The sequence below is a fragment of the Cupressus sempervirens genome, chromosome 11 (genome assembly GCF_028749045.1).
Source record: "Cupressus sempervirens isolate cs-2001-9-10 chromosome 11, ASM2874904v1, whole genome shotgun sequence".
Classification (NCBI taxonomy): domain Eukaryota; kingdom Viridiplantae; phylum Streptophyta; class Pinopsida; order Cupressales; family Cupressaceae; genus Cupressus; species Cupressus sempervirens.
Genome location: NC_143128.1, coordinates 39,857,451 through 39,876,062, shown reverse-complemented (window position 1 = coordinate 39,876,062; position 18,612 = coordinate 39,857,451). Strand labels below are relative to the sequence as shown.

General features: G+C 35.5%; 1 protein-coding gene across 1 annotated transcript; it reads left to right on the top strand.

Moving 5' to 3' along the window:
- Nucleotides 1–15,787: 15,787 nt before the first annotated feature.
- On the top strand, nt 15,788–17,596 carry LOC149528149 (S-adenosylmethionine decarboxylase proenzyme-like). Its single transcript, XM_089811459.1, has one exon. It carries the CDS (start codon nt 16,052–16,054, stop codon nt 17,294–17,296), a length of 1,245 nt encoding a protein of 414 aa, XP_089667585.1. The 5' UTR covers nt 15,788–16,051; the 3' UTR covers nt 17,297–17,596.
- Nucleotides 17,597–18,612: the final 1,016 nt, after the last annotated feature.

Genomic DNA, 18,612 nt, shown 5'->3' with positions numbered 1-18,612 from the left:
TCATTAATTTAGTACCTAATTCACATGGAATTGAAACATGGTTAGAGTCATTCATCTTAAATTTTTCTAAAAGATCATAAGCATACTTGTTTTGAGAAAGAAAGATACCCTTAGGAGTTTGGCAAATTTGCATACCTAAGAAGTAATGTAAGATACCGAAATCAGTCATCTGAAATTTTTGTTTAAGTTGAAACTTGATATCAGAAATCAAAGCGTCTGAACTAGAAGTGAGTATTAGATCATCTACATAAACAATAACAATAATAATGTCATCGTTAGTATGTTTAATATACAAATTAGGATCATTCTGACTTCTAGCAAAACCTTGAGAAATAAAGAAAGAATTAATTTTAGAATACCATTCTCTAGGTGATTGTTTAAGACCATAAATAGATTTGTTCAATTTGCAAACCAGATTTTCACTACCTTTCTTAACAAATCCAGGAGGTTGAGCCATATAGATTTCTTCATGTAAATCACCATTTAAGAAGGCACTTTTAACATCCATTTGATGAATGGGCCAATTCATTTTAGATGCTAAAGCAAGAACTAATTTGATAGTAGGCATTTTAGCAACAGGAGCAAAAGTTTCATTATAGTCTAATCCTTCAATTTGTGAAAAACCTCTAGCAACTAGTCTAGCCTTAAATTTACTAATTTCATTATTAGTATTCAATTTTTTTTTGTATAACCATTTACATGAAACTATATTCTTGCCATGAGGTAATTTGACTAAGTCCCAAGTTTGATTAGCTATTAAAGAATCGTATTCCTCTTGCATGGCTTTCTGCCAATGAGGTTGAGAGTTAGCTTGATCAAAAGACTTAGGATCATTAGAATTCATAATAGTAGTCATCAAAGCATAATTACAATAATTAATCCTTCTATGTTTAATTCCACCAAATTTAGAAATGTAATCATCACCTTCATTGATTAAGTTTTGAGCCCATTTAGGTTTACGTTTAGTTGTAATGGAATTATCACTAGAGGAAGAATCATTAGCAATAAAAGCATCATTAGTAGTTGCTTGACTATCATTACTTGTAGGAGCAGAAATAATAGGTGGTACTTGATTTGAAGGGTTAAGAGGAGGAGTAGGGTTAAGAGAAGGAGTTTGGTCCTCCACCAGCACAATTTTAGTGCCACTGAATTCTGCATCATGTGTAGTAGAGCAATCATGGACTCCATTTTCTGCAATACAAACATCTCTAGCAACTTGAACTTTGTTAGTAGTGGAATCATAAACACGATAACCTTTAGTGTTTTCATCATAACCAACAAACATATAAGGAGATGACTTAGCATCTAATTTATGCCTTTTCTGTTTAGGAGTATGAACATAAGCAATAGAGCCAAAAATTCGTAAATGATGTAAATTAGGTTTCCTACCAGACCAAGCCTCTTCTGGAGTAATAACCTTGAGAGCTTTGGTAGGAGTCCGATTAAGAATATAAGTTGCACAAAACATGGCTTTAGCCCAAAATTTATAATGCAGATTCTTAGCATGCAACATGCTTCTAGCCATTTCAACAATGGTCCGATGCTTTCTTTCTACCACACCATTTTGTTGTGGTGTATAAGGAATAGTAAGCTCGTGTTTAATTCCACATGATTTCAAATAAGAATGAAAAGCATTATTCACATATTCCTTTCCATTATCAGTTCTAAGAATTTTAAGTTTAAAACCAGATTGCCTTTCAACATATAACTGAAATTCAATAAATATATCAAGAACTTGATCCTTGCTATGCAAAAAATAGATCCAAATTCGTCTAGAAAAATCATCAACAAAGGTAAGTGCATACCGAGAACCTTGGATGGAGTTATTCTCCATGGGGCCCAAAAGGTCACTATGGGCAAGATGCAACTTATGAGTTGCCCGCCATGATTTTCCACTTGGAAAGGGCTCCCTATGCATCTTACCACTCATACAACCTGTACAGGCAATCTTGGAAGGAATAATGTGAGGCAAGCCATCAACCATATTATGCTTTTGCATGAAAGTAATATAATCAGAATTTAAATGGCCAAGTCTTTCATGCCATATATTGAAATCAATAGAAGTATGTAATGAATATCGTGAACTAGCAAATTCATGGAATTTAAACAAATTGTCATTATCCATTTTAGCATGAGCAATCTCTTTTTGAGTTCGAGGATCTATGACATAACATGTATCTTTGTAGAATTCAACTTTATAGTCCTGACATAATTGTGAAACAGAAAGCAGATTAGTTTTCAAGTCAGGTACATATAATACATCATGCAATTTACCATTAGGAATAGTAACATCACCTAATCCTTCAACTTTACAAGTCTGATTGTTAGCTAACTGAATAGGAATGTTAGCAATATCAGGTTGTAAAGAATCAAAAATTTCTTTATGAGAAGTTACATGTTGTGATGCACCACTGTCAACAATCCATTCTAAAGGTCTACAAAGATTAAAGCTACAAGTAAAAGCATGACGAGAATTAGAACCAGTAGAGTTACCTTTTTTATGATTTGAGTTTTGATTATTGTTATTATTCATAGGTTTTTTATCATTTTGCTTTTTAAAACAGTTATTGACAATATGACCATCTTTGTCACAATAAGAACAATGAGGTTTGGAATTGGAATGATTCCTTTGATTATTAGTATTACGATTATTAGTATGATGATTGTTATTATTGTTATATTTCGCATGAAATTTATTGTTGGAATTATTTGAATTAGTATTATATTGTTTGTTGTTATTATTATTATTGGAACGAAAATTATTATTTGAATTTCTAGACACAAATGCATGTTCAGTTGATTTGAGGGTACCAAACTGAATTAGCTTAGCTTCTTCCTGTCTTAATAAAGTTTGAAAAATAACATAAGTTAACTGAGAAGTTAAAGTAGGAATAGCAAGCTGTGCATGAATATTAGTTATAAACTGTTGAAACTGTCTAGGAAGACACTTTTTAAGAATAAGATGAATTAAACGAATGTCCTCTAATTGAACACCTAAGGCAATAATTTGGCTTTTAAGAGAATCAAATTTTAAGAGAAATTCATCCATACTTTTAAAATCTGCATACCTGAGATCTTCAAGTTGATCCTGCAACTGTATTTTGCGCTATTCATCTCCACTGTCATACTTGGTTTGTAAGATGGATCATGCATCATGAGCTTTAGAACAGTGAGCAATTAACACATATAAATCTGGAATAATGGAAATACCAATTAACCCTAAAGCTTCTTCATTTTTAGATTTTCAAGTATCTTTCTCATCTTGGGTAGCCGCTGAACCAGGTTCAAGAGAAGGATTAGTGGCTATTTCGAAGAGGTGTTTAAAATGAAAAATAAATGAGATATGAGTTTTCCAAGAATGATAATTAGAATAATTAAGTTTTATTTCTGGAATTAAGGTTGACATGATTAGAAAAAAAAAAATTCTTTTTAAAAAAAATTCCTTAATTTGAAAATCAAATTAATTGAGAAAAAAAATCTTGTTTTTTATATATAAAATTAATAATATATTTTTTCCAATTATTTATTTGAAAGAAAACAAAAATAAAATAAAAAAATTCTTTTTTTAAAAAAATGAATAAAAAAATTTGTGTGATATAATAAACGTTGTAAGGTTTTTTTTAAATAAATTAAACAAGATTTTAAAAAAGGGTCGGTGAAAGGGCGGGCAAAGAGAGCGAAGTTTTTTTTTTTTAAAAATGCGCGGTCCAATCGGAAGAAGATAAGGGGGGAGCGGAGCGCAGGCAGCGGGTGACGCGTGGCCAAAGTGGCGGAGGTTGTTGGTCTACACGCAGGCAGAGGCGGGTGCGCGTGGCCAAGGCGACGGAGGTGGTTGGTCTGCACGCAGGCAGAGGCAAGTGCGCATGGCCAAAGCGATGACTGTGGCGGAGGTGGTTGGTCGGGCCCTGGTCGGTGAATGTTGCGCACAAAGCACTAGATCTTCTTTAGGAAGAGACACCGAAGGAAGCTGCACAGGCCGAGCGCTGGCTTCAAACCCCTAACTGAAGGAACCAGTGACCAAAGCGGCGGATGCGGGTGTGGTGGGTCTGGCCGCGCAAGTAGCGGATGACGAATATTTTCACAGGCAGCGGTGAGAGACGCCGGTAGAGCGCAGGTGTTGCGCAAGCTGGACGCAGATGGTGCGCAGGTGGTGCGGGTGGCGCGCGGGCTGAGCACAAAGGTCGCGCAGGTGGCGCACGAGCTGGGCGTAGGTGGCGCGCGGGTGGTGCTAGTGGCGCGCGGGTGGCGCGTCCGCCCAAACAAATTTGAATGTGCGATTAAAAACAATTAAATGCAATGTATATGGATTCAAGAGCATACAATTCAAAAATCCTTATAAATAAAATTCAAAAAACCTTATATGGATGCTCTTAAATGCAATGTATATGGATTTATAAGGATTAAAATCCTATGAAAATATCTATGTTCTATGTTTGAAATTTTCAAGAGCATACTCCAAATAGATATAGATTATATAAAAAACAATATATTAGAATTTTTTTTTTTAAAGAGTAGGAAAATTATATACTTATTGAAAACTTAACCCATGTAAGTTCTAAGAGTATTTATATAAAAAAATTGCACAATTTAATATAAATAAGTGGACTGAAGTAATACTTCTTGTTTTGGCGGCATGCCTTCCAAAACAAGAATAAAAATTAAAATTTTATAAGAAAACCCTTTGGCGGCAAGCCTTCCAAAGAGGGTTAGTAAACAATGATAAAAAAAAAATGATACTCTAAAAACCTGCACACAAAAGATGTTAGAATGAGCAAAAAATTGCAACACAAACTTCTTCTCTCAATGACGTCTCCAAATAAGGTGTGCTCCAATGAATGGCAACCTTCAACACAAAACTTAAAACAAGGATTAAATAGCCAAGCTCTGATACCATGTAAGAAATGATAATATTGAGCAAGGAATGAGAAACAATCCAAGTAAGTTAAGTGTGAAACAATGTTACCATAAGATAAGCAAAATCCAAGAGCATACACCAAGATGGTTCAACAACGGAGACAAGGATTTATAAGGGGAAAGCAAAGAAAACCCCTTGTGAGTATTATGAATGAAGGCAAATGCCTAGAGAAGAGAGAGAGAGAGTGTTGGAGCAAAATAGCTCAATACAATAACATCAAAGTGATAAGAGTGAAGTAGAAAGAAGGAGGAGCATCTCTTATATAGAGATGAGAAAGGGTTGCATTTGTAACTCCCATTTCTATGAATGCCACATTCATAATAGGTGTGTGCAAAGTGTCACAATCCTCTTAAGGAGGATAAACTAAATAAAGAAATAAACAAGAGTTGTACTTACATGTGGAATAAAGGACAAACAATGACATGTCCTCCACATGTGTACAAGAGGACAAACTACATTTAGGGACCCTTGGAATATCCCAATTAATATATCCAAGGAAAGATTAACCTTTCTAACATATTTGATGGATCTGCCATCCAATCTATGCTGCAAATGAGATTACATCTCGTATAGAAGTATACCTGGCAACAGGAGTAAATGTCTCCTCATAGTCTATTCCCTCCTTTTGAGAGAACCCCTTTTCCATGAACCTTGCCTTGTATTTCCCAATGCTACCATCTACACCATGCTTTATCTTATAGATCCAGCATGATCCAACTATTGTCCTATCTGTTGATTTGGACACTACCTCCCACACATCATTCTACATTATTGAGGAATATTCCTTAACCATAACATCTCGGTATACCTAATGTTCTATAGCTTCTTGATAGCTAGAAGGCTCACTATCTACCAACTGACTAACTAATGCCACATAGTCATTGAACCTGGTTGGTTGTCTCTGCTATCTAGTACACTTCCTAAGAGCTCCCACAAACTCCTGAGAATCCCTTTGTGTATCTAGAACCTCATGGTTCCTGTTGCCAACTATAGAGGATGAAATGTCAACCTCTAAGTCCTCTAGATGCATTTCTTGTTGCACTTGTTACTCCATACTCTATGAATCTTCACTACCTGAGTCTACACTCATACTGGTAACTGTACTTGAGCTTTGCTGCCCTTGACTTGGTCTTGGAGCTTCTGTTGGCTGCTCACTCTGATCATCTCTTAGCAAATCTCTGGATCTCCTTAATGCCTTGTCCTCCATGAACTTGACATCATTTTTTACCATAATTCTTTTAGTACCTGGAATGAAAATCCTATATGCTTTTGAGATTTCATTGTACCCAACAAAGTACCCCCTCTCTACAGTCTGATCCAACTTTGTACGTGTATCTCCAGGAATATGACAATATGCCAGACTCCCAAATATCTTGAAGTGACCAACATCTGGCTTCTTCCCTATGAAAGCATCCTCTAGTGTCATCTTCCCTAGCACCTTGTGTGGAACTCTATTATGGATGTAGATTGTTGTATTACACGCCTTTGCCCATAAGTAATGAGGCATGTCCTGGTCATGTAGCATAGCTCTTGCTGCCTCCGATATAGAACGGTTCTTCCTCTCAACAACTCCATTCTATTGTGGATTGTAAGGAATAATCCATTCTCTCTTGATTCCTTCTCTGGTACAAAACTCCTGGAAGACATTTCCTTTGTACTTGCCTCCATTGTCTGACCAAAGAACCTTTATCTTCCTTCTTGTCAATTTCTCCACAAGAGCCTTGAACTCTTGGAATTGACTAAAAACCTCATCCTCAATCTTCAAGAAGTATATCCAGGCCTTTTTGGAGAAATCATCAATAAAAGTAACATAGTACTCATATCCTCTGAGAGATTTCGTTAACATCGACCCATAAACATCTGAATGTACTATATCAAGAATGCCCTCAAATCTACTGTCACTTCTTGGAAAAGATGCTTTCATGAACTTCCCCAACACACATCCCTTGAATACATCATCATGCTCTGTGCTCACCTCTAGAACACATGTCACTGTCTTACAAAGCAATCTAAGTGCTCCATGATGAATATGGCCCATCCTCCTATGCCATAGCTCTCTAAGATCTCTAGGATTACTGCTACTCATGAGTGCCTTAGGAGTATCAAACTACAAACTATAAAGGCGGCCACTCCTAACTCCAATAGTTATGGTGATTTCCAATCCTTGTGCTTAATCAACAAATTTGTCCCTCTAAAGAGTACATTATACCCCTATCCTGAAGAACAGATATATAAATCAAATTCATACCTAAGCCTGGCACATACAACACATCATGAAGTGGAATTATCTTTCCATTCTCCCTTTGAAATTGAATAGTCCCTTTCCCAACTAGGTTGAGTTTGGACAAGTTTCCCATAGAAATCTTGATGTTGGTGTCCTCCTCCTTGTAACGAGAGAAGTACTCTCTAACTCCTGTCATATGAAATGACGCCCCACTATCTATATACCAAACACACTATGAGGTTGATCTAACCATACAAGCTATGAGTGCAAATTCATCTTCCATTCTATTGGAGAGTTCTTTCACACTTGCTAAAGCTGCTGCTTGCTTCTTACGTACCCTTCTTCCTCTCTAGGCAATCACTGACATAGTGGCGAAACTCATGACATCCAAAGCACTTGACCTTAGAAAGGTTCTTCTTCTTCTTCTCACTTTGTGAATTCGATCCTTTGCTAGATCCCTTCTTTGCTTTCCCTTTACCTGCCAGGGCAACGTTCTCTTGTTCCACCTTATTTTTCTGACTCTTGCCCCATTGACAAGACTTAGTATAAACTCCTCTTGAGTGAAATCAGTCCATAGTCAATCCCAACTCGGTAAAGTATCTCATCCACTGACAACTTGAACAAAGACACTCCATTGTTTAGTAAACCCATTTAGGGTTATTCTCACTAGCTCATCATCACTAGGGCTATCTCCAACAGTTGTTAACTCGTCCTTAACAAGTCTGAGCCTGGTGAGGTAACTTGTGACATCTTCTCCTTGGTTTATCCGGGTATTCTTTAGCTTCTCTTTGAGAATCAACTTCTTGTTGGTGATAGCATTATGGTACAAATTCATAATGGCATCCCACATCTTCTTTACCATATTTAGCTCTTTGATATGTGGAACAATATGATCCTTGACACCATCAAGGATAATCCTCCTTACCTTGGCATCATCCTTCTTATATGCTACAAGTTGTGTTGCATTTGTTGGTACAGGTACATCATTGGTAGCATAATTCTTGATACCATTCTCTTCCAATAATAAAGAAATTATGGTCATCCAGACACCAAAATTTGAGACACCATCTAGTCTATCCTAATCTCTCAAACCAGCTGAAGCCATCTCAAGGGATTAAAGGAATAATAAATCTAAAGAGATCAAAATTTCTTTCCTAGGGCAAAACTCTTCTACCCTTAACAATGCTCTGATACCATGTGAAAAATCAACTATTGCAATCACTGATTATTAATCTCCTATCATAAACAATTATTAAACTGCTCAAAATAAATTCACAACTTAATATCGAAAAATAAGACAACTACAACTTCACCAATAAAAATATGGAAAGAAATACACAATGAACACAATATTTTCGGACAAATTGTCCTTGGAAAAACCCCTAAGGGAAAACCAATTCTATAGATGAGGAATTATATTAAACTTCAACAAATCAAAAGATAAAAAATTCCTTGCCTCTCACTGGCAGAACTCTGACAACCTCCTAATTTCTCCCGCTGATATTTCCCACTACTATTCCTACTCTAACACTGCGCCCTTGCTAACACTGCAAGACTGTTTGCTAACACTACAAACTTACAAACTCATTGCTAACACTACAAATGTTTCTCCAAGCTTCTTGTTCTCCAAATGCCCCCTAGACCCCCTTTTATACTACTCTCGTTGGTAAACCAACAACCAAGATCAATTTACAATCGACGGCTGAGATATAGAACAACTTACCAACCCTAACAAAATTGGTTTCTAGTTGCTTCTAAAAGAAGTCAATTATTTAATAAATAATTGTCCTTACTCTAACCAATTTGTTAGCAAAAACAATTATATACTAAATAATAGCATATGGACGAACAGTTGTCCAAGCTACCAAAACTAACAAGGGGTATCTATTCTCTTTAGATACTAGATTCGATATTGTGGGAAGAGAACCCCAGTTTGTTGATCTTTTTTGAATTTTAGCTTCTTTTTGGGTTTTCTTACTGATTACCGTTTTCCAACCATTTAAAGAAAGATCAAGATTAAAAATTTGTTGCCTAGGATTTTTGTCTTGAAGTATATATATATATATATATATATATATATAAAATTTGTTGTGGTGATTAAAACCCAATTTTTCTTGTCCTAAGAAGTGTTGCATTTGATTCGTAGTCAAGGGAACAAAACTATTTTTTGGCTCTTCTAGCTTTTGCTTACTCGAATATTTGGTCCTGACAATTTTTTTTTCTTATTGATCTCAATCAGGAACATTTAGGATTTGATCAATCTCCTCCGCATTTAACTTTCTTTGATTAGTGATATGAAAAGAGATTGCATTGATAGATTTCAAGGCTTCCTGATATTAGTTTGTTCAAACAAATTGTTTAGAATTTCAAATCTGTTTGTTGTATTAATTGGCTCTCTTCTATAGTATTTTGTTTTGCCATACAAGGCTACTTTTTTTTTGAGATTCCATGTAACAAAGCCATTTAAAAAAAATAATCCTAAGGCCCATATTTGTATAAAAATATAGACATGATTTTTTCATAAATTATATATCGTTTAATTTTTTTAATGAATATACATGTGTTTCTATTATTTTAAAACTATATACACATGTCCAAATATTAAAAAAAGAACCTACAAAGATAATATGCTCTATTACAATCTTAAATTTTTGCATTGATTAGAAGTATAATTACAATGAATAAATGACTTATTTTATAAAAAGTAAGGGATGCTGCACTAATGATAAATAAAAAGACATCTAAAGTTAGTTTAAGCAAACACATAATTAAAGAACCTAATTATTAAATAATTGAATAATTTTTCAAATTTAAACAAATGTAATTTGCTCTACATATAAAAAGACTTAAAATGACATAAAAATGGAACCACCTAAACATCAACATTAACTTTTCCTTCTTCTTCATGTCCTAATTAGCCGATAGGCTTTCACTTGGGCGATAGCCCACTAGAATTTCCTCATGCTCCTGCTTGTAAGGGATGGAAAATGTGGTTCGCAAATCAAAATTATCCTCAAAAAAACATTTGGTTCTTGGTTGACAAAAACTCAACTCAACTGCACATGCAACCAAATATGAGTTGTTTCCCACACATCTAGAGATTGATTGTAATGGGATAGAAATTTTTTAGCTACAATAGAGCTCACTAATCCAAAGTAGAATCTCCTTGCACTATCATTTTAAACCTCTTCTCCCACTCCCTGATTTTCTACAACTTGCATGGTTGTGACTATGAATTTTGGCAGATTAAAGAGCACAATTGTTCAGACCAGGAGATTAAAAATACAGTGAATATCATAAACAAAAATTCTTGACACGAAAGAAAATAAGTTGTTTGCAATAATTATCATCCTCTATTTTTAGGATTTTTTAGAACAAGAGATGGAGAAGGTGAGGGCAATGGGAATGGTGGCAAAGGCAAAGGCGGTGGTAGAGCTAGGGGCATGGAAGGAGACATGGGCTCTTTGTCTATAATTCTCTTACACCTCTAATCATCAAACAATTAGGGGAGATCTCAATGTATCTATCCTTCTTGGCTTTGACTCCATCTCTGATTCTCTCCCATGACTAACCATGCAAATGCTTTGAGCTCAAGTGACCCTTCCATCTTCATTATCACTGCCACTATCTTCCTTTTCACCTTTGATTTCTTTATCTTCTCCTACAATACAATTCACAAAAATTAACAAATGGACTGCAACAATCAATTGAAACCCTAAATGCCTGAATTACCATATTAAATATGTAATCTAGTGATAAGAGCACCTCGTAATCCTCCTCCTCCTCATCTTCTTCGACACCATCATTCTAGAATATGGCATTAGTGAGAACATTGCAACTTTCGACTTCTATAAGCTCCCATCCGTTCTCATACAACTCTTAGATAGAAAATTACAACGTATGTTAGGAACAATACACAAGATGAGCAATAAAACACATAAATAAATAGGACAAACCTTTAAAAGACACTTTAAAATAGGGCTGATGACATTGTTGTTGAGCCCAATTCCCTTCATTTCTCTGAGAGCTCGATTGAATCATTTGTTCCCCATCTTCACAAAGTGTGTGATTAGTGTGAGGGTTATGATTTTACACAAAGACGATTATGAATCTCCACTCCACACCTATTAATGTTGTGTCATGTCATGGTTAACCTTGTTTGCAATCACCACCTTTCTCGATGCCACTATGATTATTTATATAAAATAAAAAGTTGAAATGACAACTTATCTCTCATGTGATTACATCAAAATGTGTATAACTAATTGTAGGCCCCTCTCTCCATTGCATCAAACTCGATGATGAAAGATCATGGCGCATAAGAAACAATACCTAAAGAAATAGGTAACGATCACAAAAGGGTCTACATTATTTTTCCTTCTATTTTCAGCAATTGCAAATCTAGGTATAATTTTCTACATTGCTACTATCATAAAACCTTGGCTCCAATAGAACTAAAATCTAACCATATTCCTAGTCTTTAGATTTCAATAAATTTTAATAAAGACTTATATACCTAAGTTCACTTATGTCAACCTAAGTTCACTTATGTCGACATTGCGATAGAAGATTGGTAATTTCCCAAGAGGTTGATAATTTCCACCTTAAGATAGTATACACGTTGATAATTTGATATACAAAGATTGATAAGCAAAGTCATTGATAATATACAGTGCACTTGCTACAATTTACAATTGTGGATGTGCAAAATCTAATGTTTCATATTCCTTCTTATGGAAATAAACTGTGATAAGATAGATTAATCATTTCAGATAATTAGATTTTTTAGTCTAAGGTAGGTATAAAAAATCATTCAACCAAAATATTTTTCGGCTGATGAAAATATTTTTAAAAATGATTATTGTAAACTAAAATATAAGTAAATTTGAAATTAGAAAGCATAAAAGTTTAGAAAATAGTAGATGCTATAGATAGAAAATTATTGTTCAACAAGAATAACAATATGAGTAATGCAATTTGGTTTATGAATTTGACTGTGTATGTTTTTTTTATCATCAACGTTTTGGATCGCACTCTATGATCAATCATCATACCTTTCTATATACAATGTGCATTTCTAAATATTTTACTATTATTTAGATGTATAGTATCATTTAGTTAAACTATTTATATTTTTCCACTTATTACAATATGTTTGATTGCTATATTGCTAGAATTAAAAGAATTTAAAAAGATAACTTTGTATATTCATTAAATTTAAACTAAATAATTATTTAACATATATAAAAGTTTCATCTCGACTTCAACTTTCATCGATTTAAAATGCAAGCACTAATCATACATCCTTACAAAACCTCAAACCCCTTAGACCATTGTGAATACTCTTTTAACATCTAACATTTAACTTTTTAATCCTCTTCACACCCTAATCATAATCCTTAAAAAACCCTCAAACCCTTTAGACCATTGTGAATACTCTAGCACATTCTCTCACTCCCTAAGGTAAAACATTTGGACCCCTCATCCTCTTTCTCCAAGAATAATTAATGCACTCACATGACTTTTCTCATTGCTTGTCATGACCGTTATGCTTCCCATATATGTGCTCCAACACACATCTCATTCTTTCCCTAATCACTTATATCACATGTTAATGGAACTTTAAATATAATAAAAGAAAGCAAAAAGAAAAAGGAAAAAACCCTAATTCTTCCCCTCCACGTTATTCCAACCCCTAAAATGGGGTCCACGTCACGAGGAGGATGAACCCATGCACCCTTCAATTTCGGGGAGTCCCAATCGCTATGATGAACTAGAGACTTTTGCCCTAAATTGTTTAAGATTCCGTCCAACTGGCAAGATATGTACGTAGCCAATATAATTCAAAGGCCCCCAAACGTGTGGCTGGGGCCGACGAAGGGCTCACATTTTGCCACGTGGTGCCCTGCAAACGGCATGGGAAGGATATATAAGGCCAGCTCATTAGATGACTAAGCATGCAATTAGTACGGATAGTTTAAGACATAGAAGCGGTGTCCACGTGGCAGGAACCCGCAGTTAGAGGCATATAACTACTCTTGGAAGGTCGCTAAGTTTAGCGAGTGTATAAAGGTGCGGTCAAATCTGGCGGATAGAGAAAAGAGCATTACGCGGCACGTCCAACACGCCTCTGGCCTTTAAATAGCGGGTCTTCGAATGCAAATCGGCAATAGAAGGTAATCTTTTTTCCCATCGCTTGAGAATATTGCAGAAGGCGATTTTTTCGTGAGAATTGCTGTTTTAGGGTTTTATTGTGAGGGATTCTGATTGCGGACGATTGAGAATTGTTTGGATCGAGATTGCATTTATTCTGAGATTTGTGTTGTTTGCTCTGTGCGGTGGATTGGCGGCGGCGCTCGCGGATATCTTTCTTCAGTATTTTATACATGTATGGATTCTGATCGTTTTTTCTCGCGTTCTTGAATTGTTTTCAATCTATAGGAGGCTTTTTTAATTCAGGAATTGAGGATTGGTCCGGTTGCGTGATGTGTTATTCTTGTTGATAGCATGCAATTGGTTTTAGTGATGTTATTGTTTTCTCTATGTGGATGTTTTTTTACCAATATCTGTATAATTGTTTTACGTTTTTGTTAGTCTTGAATGGGTTTTCTTTTGGCTTCTGGTGTTGATTGATTTTGTCCTATGAAAGGAGATTTTCTGTGAGAGAGTATTGTTGAATCTCAGATTTAGTCGATGGTTTCCCGTTTGCAGAGGTCTGCGTGCGTATTATTTTTTATATTGATTTCGATTCGGCAATGGTTCTTATTTCATTTTATGGATATTATGTACATATGTTGGTCTTAACAATGAGTTTTAGTTGAGACTTTTTCTGAATAGATGTAAGGATTTCAGGATTTGGTCAAATCTTAAATCTGCCTTGATTTAATGCTTTCAGGGATTGAACTATTTTTCTTGTGAGTTTTGTATTGGTTCCTTTCTGGATTCATATTCTATTTGTTATAGTACTATTTTGGGTTTCATTCGATTGGTTCTGCGATCGGTTTGTTGTACCTCGAGGTTTTTCGATTGGTTTTGTGATGGGTTTATTGTACTTCGAGGTTACCTGATTGTTGCATTAGCCTAGCGTGAGTTACTATCTGTAGGTTTTTGCCTTTAGGTTTCCGATCTTAACGGTTTTATATTTTTATTATATTGCTTCAGTGCTGCTTTTTCTTTTGCGCTGATATAGTTTTAGGAACAATATTGGCTTTAACCTCTAGAGTTCGTTTCTGGTTAGGCTGGCTTATTATATTCCACGGATTCATGTTCCTTTGAGTTCATATTAAGGAAAATTCTTTTTATTTTTCTAATAGATTGAGTATGTTTATACGGCCATTACTTAGTTTTTGGGTTTCTATACTGGAAGAGTTACTATTTTCTGAGGACATTTGTAGATTGTGTTATTTTCGCCGTTTTTGTTCCCCTACAGGTCATTATGGCTTTTATTATCAACCTATTCATCTGTTGATTTTTTGAAAATTAGATCAATTCAGTGCATATCATGTATCATAATTTATTGTAGAATATGCTTGACCTTATTCAGATCGTTTAAGTGTTGTGATGTACATATTAGCCTTTTGTAATCACACATGCATTACCTTAAGGGTATGCAGGTTTTATTGTTTGAATTTTGTTATGCGGTGATTTAGTATAACTTTTCTTGCTTTTACTTCTCTTGTTGCATGCACACTTTCATATTCTCTTGGTTTAGGTTTAGAGGATATCGCTTAGCTAAGGTGTTACACAGGGCATTGTTTTGACACATTGTTCTTTACCGTTTCTTTTTCTCTATCAATATTTTATTGATCTGTGATCTGGTTTGGCCTGTCTTCTAGGTCTGCTAAGCCTGTGAGTGACATCTCGGTAGTTCTTCTGATTAATTTGTTTGTTAGATTTTCGTTATTTGTCAAATTTTAATGGTCCGTCTCTGGGTGTGAGTGGTTTAATATGTGTTAGTCCGTAATTTTAGTTTTAGGAGGCCATAGAACTTTGTATTTTCTAATGGTGTGAATGGTTTGATATGTGGTAGTAGTCATTGTATGAAATATATTTTCAGGTCTTGGGAATTTTATTTTTCTGATATTTGCAGGTTAATACTTTTGGATTAGCATTAGGTGTTTTGACCTAGTTTTGTGAGGCTTATGTTTTCGAGTATTCCCGAGGTTCATCTGTTTTCTTGAAGTTACCCTTTAACACGAGTATAACCTTTATGATTGATCTGTCTTTCAACTCTATGCAAGGCCATGATTTTCCTCTGTACAAAATATAATCTTTTTTTTCCGAAATCAGTAGTGTGGTTCTAACCGACATTTTCATTATGTTGCAGAGAGTCTGAATGTTGTGATGGAGTCCAAAGGTGGTAAAAAGTCCAGTAGTAATTATCCCCAATACGAGACTCCCTTAGGCTACAAAATTGAAGACGTTCGACCTCACGGTGGCATTGATATCTTCCGATCTGCTGCTTACTCAAACGTAAGTATCAACATGCATATTGTTTGTTATGTTATTGTAGTAAGAATTGTAAAGGCATTAGAAGGATGATGAAAGATGGAAATGGATAATGGTCTTGCTAGACTACATGGTTTTGTTCATTACTTTTCCACATATTAATATATGGTTTCTTCATCTGTGTCTTCATGCAGTGCGTGCGCAAGCCATCCTGATATTCTCGTGCAACAGCATCTGTAGTGTAGGAGTAGCCTAGTTTTTTTTTCAATAAATTCGTATGCTAGGAGCTTGTTTGTGGCTATACTGCACGGCTGGCAGATTAGCTCCCCAGTTCTGTGGACTGGCAATTTCTCCCCCAACGCTCTGAAAGTTTCCTTCTACAAATTACTATTTCTCTCTGTCAATTCTCAGCTTGCTTTTCCCGGCAAAGGCAAATTACAGTACTTCGTCAATTATAATTCAAGATGGGTGTGTCTTGTGGAGATTGTGCTACTCCTACAATGTCTGCAATTGGATTTGAAGGATTTGAGAAGAGGCTTGAGATTGAATTTTTTCCGACTCCATTCTTCGCTGATCCTGATGGCAGGGGTCTAAGAGCTCTCACTCGTCCTCAACTGGATGAAATTCTGAAACTGGCTGAATGCACCATTGTATCTGAGCTGTCAAATGAGCATCTTGATTCCTATGTTCTCTCTGAATCAAGTATGTTTGTCTATCCATTCAAGATCGTCCTGAAGACTTGTGGAACCACAAAGTTGCTGCTTTCAATTCCCCAGATTTTGAGCAATGCAACTGGGCTGTCTCTCTCTGTAAAGGCTGTGAAGTATACTAGAGGGACGTTTATCTTTACTGGAGCACAGTCTTTTCCTCATCGCAACTTTTCAGAGGAAGTATCATTTTTGGAGAAATATTTTGGAATGCTCGGTTATGGTGGAAGAGCATATGTAATGGGAGATTCAGACAAGAACTACAATTGGCATATTTATTCTGCTTGTGCAGACGATGGCGCATCTGATGAGGACTGTAAACCTGTATTTACTCTGGAGATGTGCATGACACAACTTGACCGTGAGCGGGCCTCTCTGTTTTACAAGAGCAACTGTAAGTCAGCTAGCGAAATGACTCTTAATTCAGGGATTCGTGACATTCTCCCTGGCTCTGACATTTGTGACTTCGAATTTGATCCCTGTGGGTACTCCATGAATGCAATTGAAGGGGATGCTGTTTCTACAATTCATGTGACTCCCGAGGATGGGTTTAGTTATGCGAGCTTTGAAGCAATGGGTTATGGTCCCCAAGATTTTGAACTCAAGCAACTGGTTGAGAGGGTTTTGTTCTGTTTCAAGCCAAAGGTTTTCTCCATTGCTGTTCACGTTTCTGCGCCTGTTGGACAATCCTCATGGACTGTACTTGATCAGCCTCATCAGGGATATGTTTGCGACATGACAAGTGGTCAAGAGCTCACAGGGGGCAGTAATATGGTTTATCTGACTTACAGGACCAGTGCTAAGGAATCTCAGAGGATCACTTTGCCTTTGCTTGTCTGGGAAGAGGAAAGCGAAGGGAATGACAGTTTGTTTATGAATGAAAAGAAGCAAAACTGGGATGCAACTGAAATGAAGGAAAACTGGGATGAATCTGAACAATCTCCCAGGACTACTCTATCCCTGCATACCTGGGAAGAGGAAAGTGATGGAAGTGACGGCTGAAAGTTTGCAATGCATCCCTGATGAATAAGCAAACTTTGGATCTCAACTATCTATCTTTTTTTAATGGGAATTAGAGTGGGCAAATGGGTTCTTTGTTGATTTAGAATGAGAACTCAAGTAGTTTGGTCATTATGTTGTCCTATAGTGCAGTTTATAGTTCACTGTGTTGGGGGAGGGTTGTAGCGTAGGTTCATTATAATTTCAATTACAGCTTCACTATGCAATTTGATTTTGATGGATTTTAAGCTCTCTGCTTATGTTTGTTCACTCCTTTTAATAAAGAGATTATATTTAGTAGAACAGTAAGATAATGCTCTTTTTATTATGTATGCTTTATGTTTTTACTGAATTTAAATTCATTCTAGGGTTGGTATTGGAAAAAATTGCAAAAAACGGTTAATCCAATGCCATTGCTATTTGCTTTTGATTCTTCTATATTTAGCGAAATGCCAGCGCTATTTGCTTTTGATTCGTATGTAGTGAAATGCCAATCGATTTTATATTCCTTTTTATCTGTGTTTCATGTTTTTACTGAAATTAAAGTCATTCTAGGGGTTGCTTCTGGAAGTTCTGGTAATCCAGTGCAGTGCTATTTTCTTCTTGATGCTTTTATATTTTGTTTATATTTCGTTATATTTTGTGAAATGACAGTCCATCTTGTTTTTCTTGTATCTAAAATTGTATTATTTTATAGTTGGAAAATGTGATGTAGAGTCATCCCAGATTAGGGCTCCCTTGACATTATCATGGACTGTTGAAACAACATAATATCTACAAACAATGCTGGAGTTCCTATATATGTGATGACTGTAAAATATCGTTTCACTTGAGTAGTATTTGTTTTATTCTCTTGTTTTTGCCACAATTGAACGATAAATATTATGTTGAAATGAAAAGTCAAGTAGTATTTGTTTTATTCTCCTGGTTTTCTACAGAGAAACAATAAATGTATTGCTGATATGAAATCTGATTTGGGTTCAAGTGGAGAATATTTTGTGCGCTTTCCATGTTTGATGTGTTGCCATGATATTCATCATTGGTTGTCTGGATGTATTTCAAGTCTGATAATAATCATGTATCGAGTTCAGCATATTTGGTATATTCTATGGAATCTGATTATTATCCGTATCCTTTAAAAATGATGAGAACAGTTGTAATACCTGAGTTATAACTTTTTTTTATTGGTTATAATTGCATTGGATTCTGAGGTCTGTTCTTGCTGGGTATTTTTTATTTTCATAATACAAAATGTACTAAATCACTGAAATGATGTTGTACAATATGCGAGGAAATAATATGTAGAAATAGCTCGGTTT

Excerpts from the sequence above, each read along its gene's own strand:
- LOC149528149 (XM_089811459.1), top strand. The coding sequence starts at position 16,052 with ATGGGTGTGTCTTGTGGAGATTGTGCTACTCCTACAATGTCTGCAATT.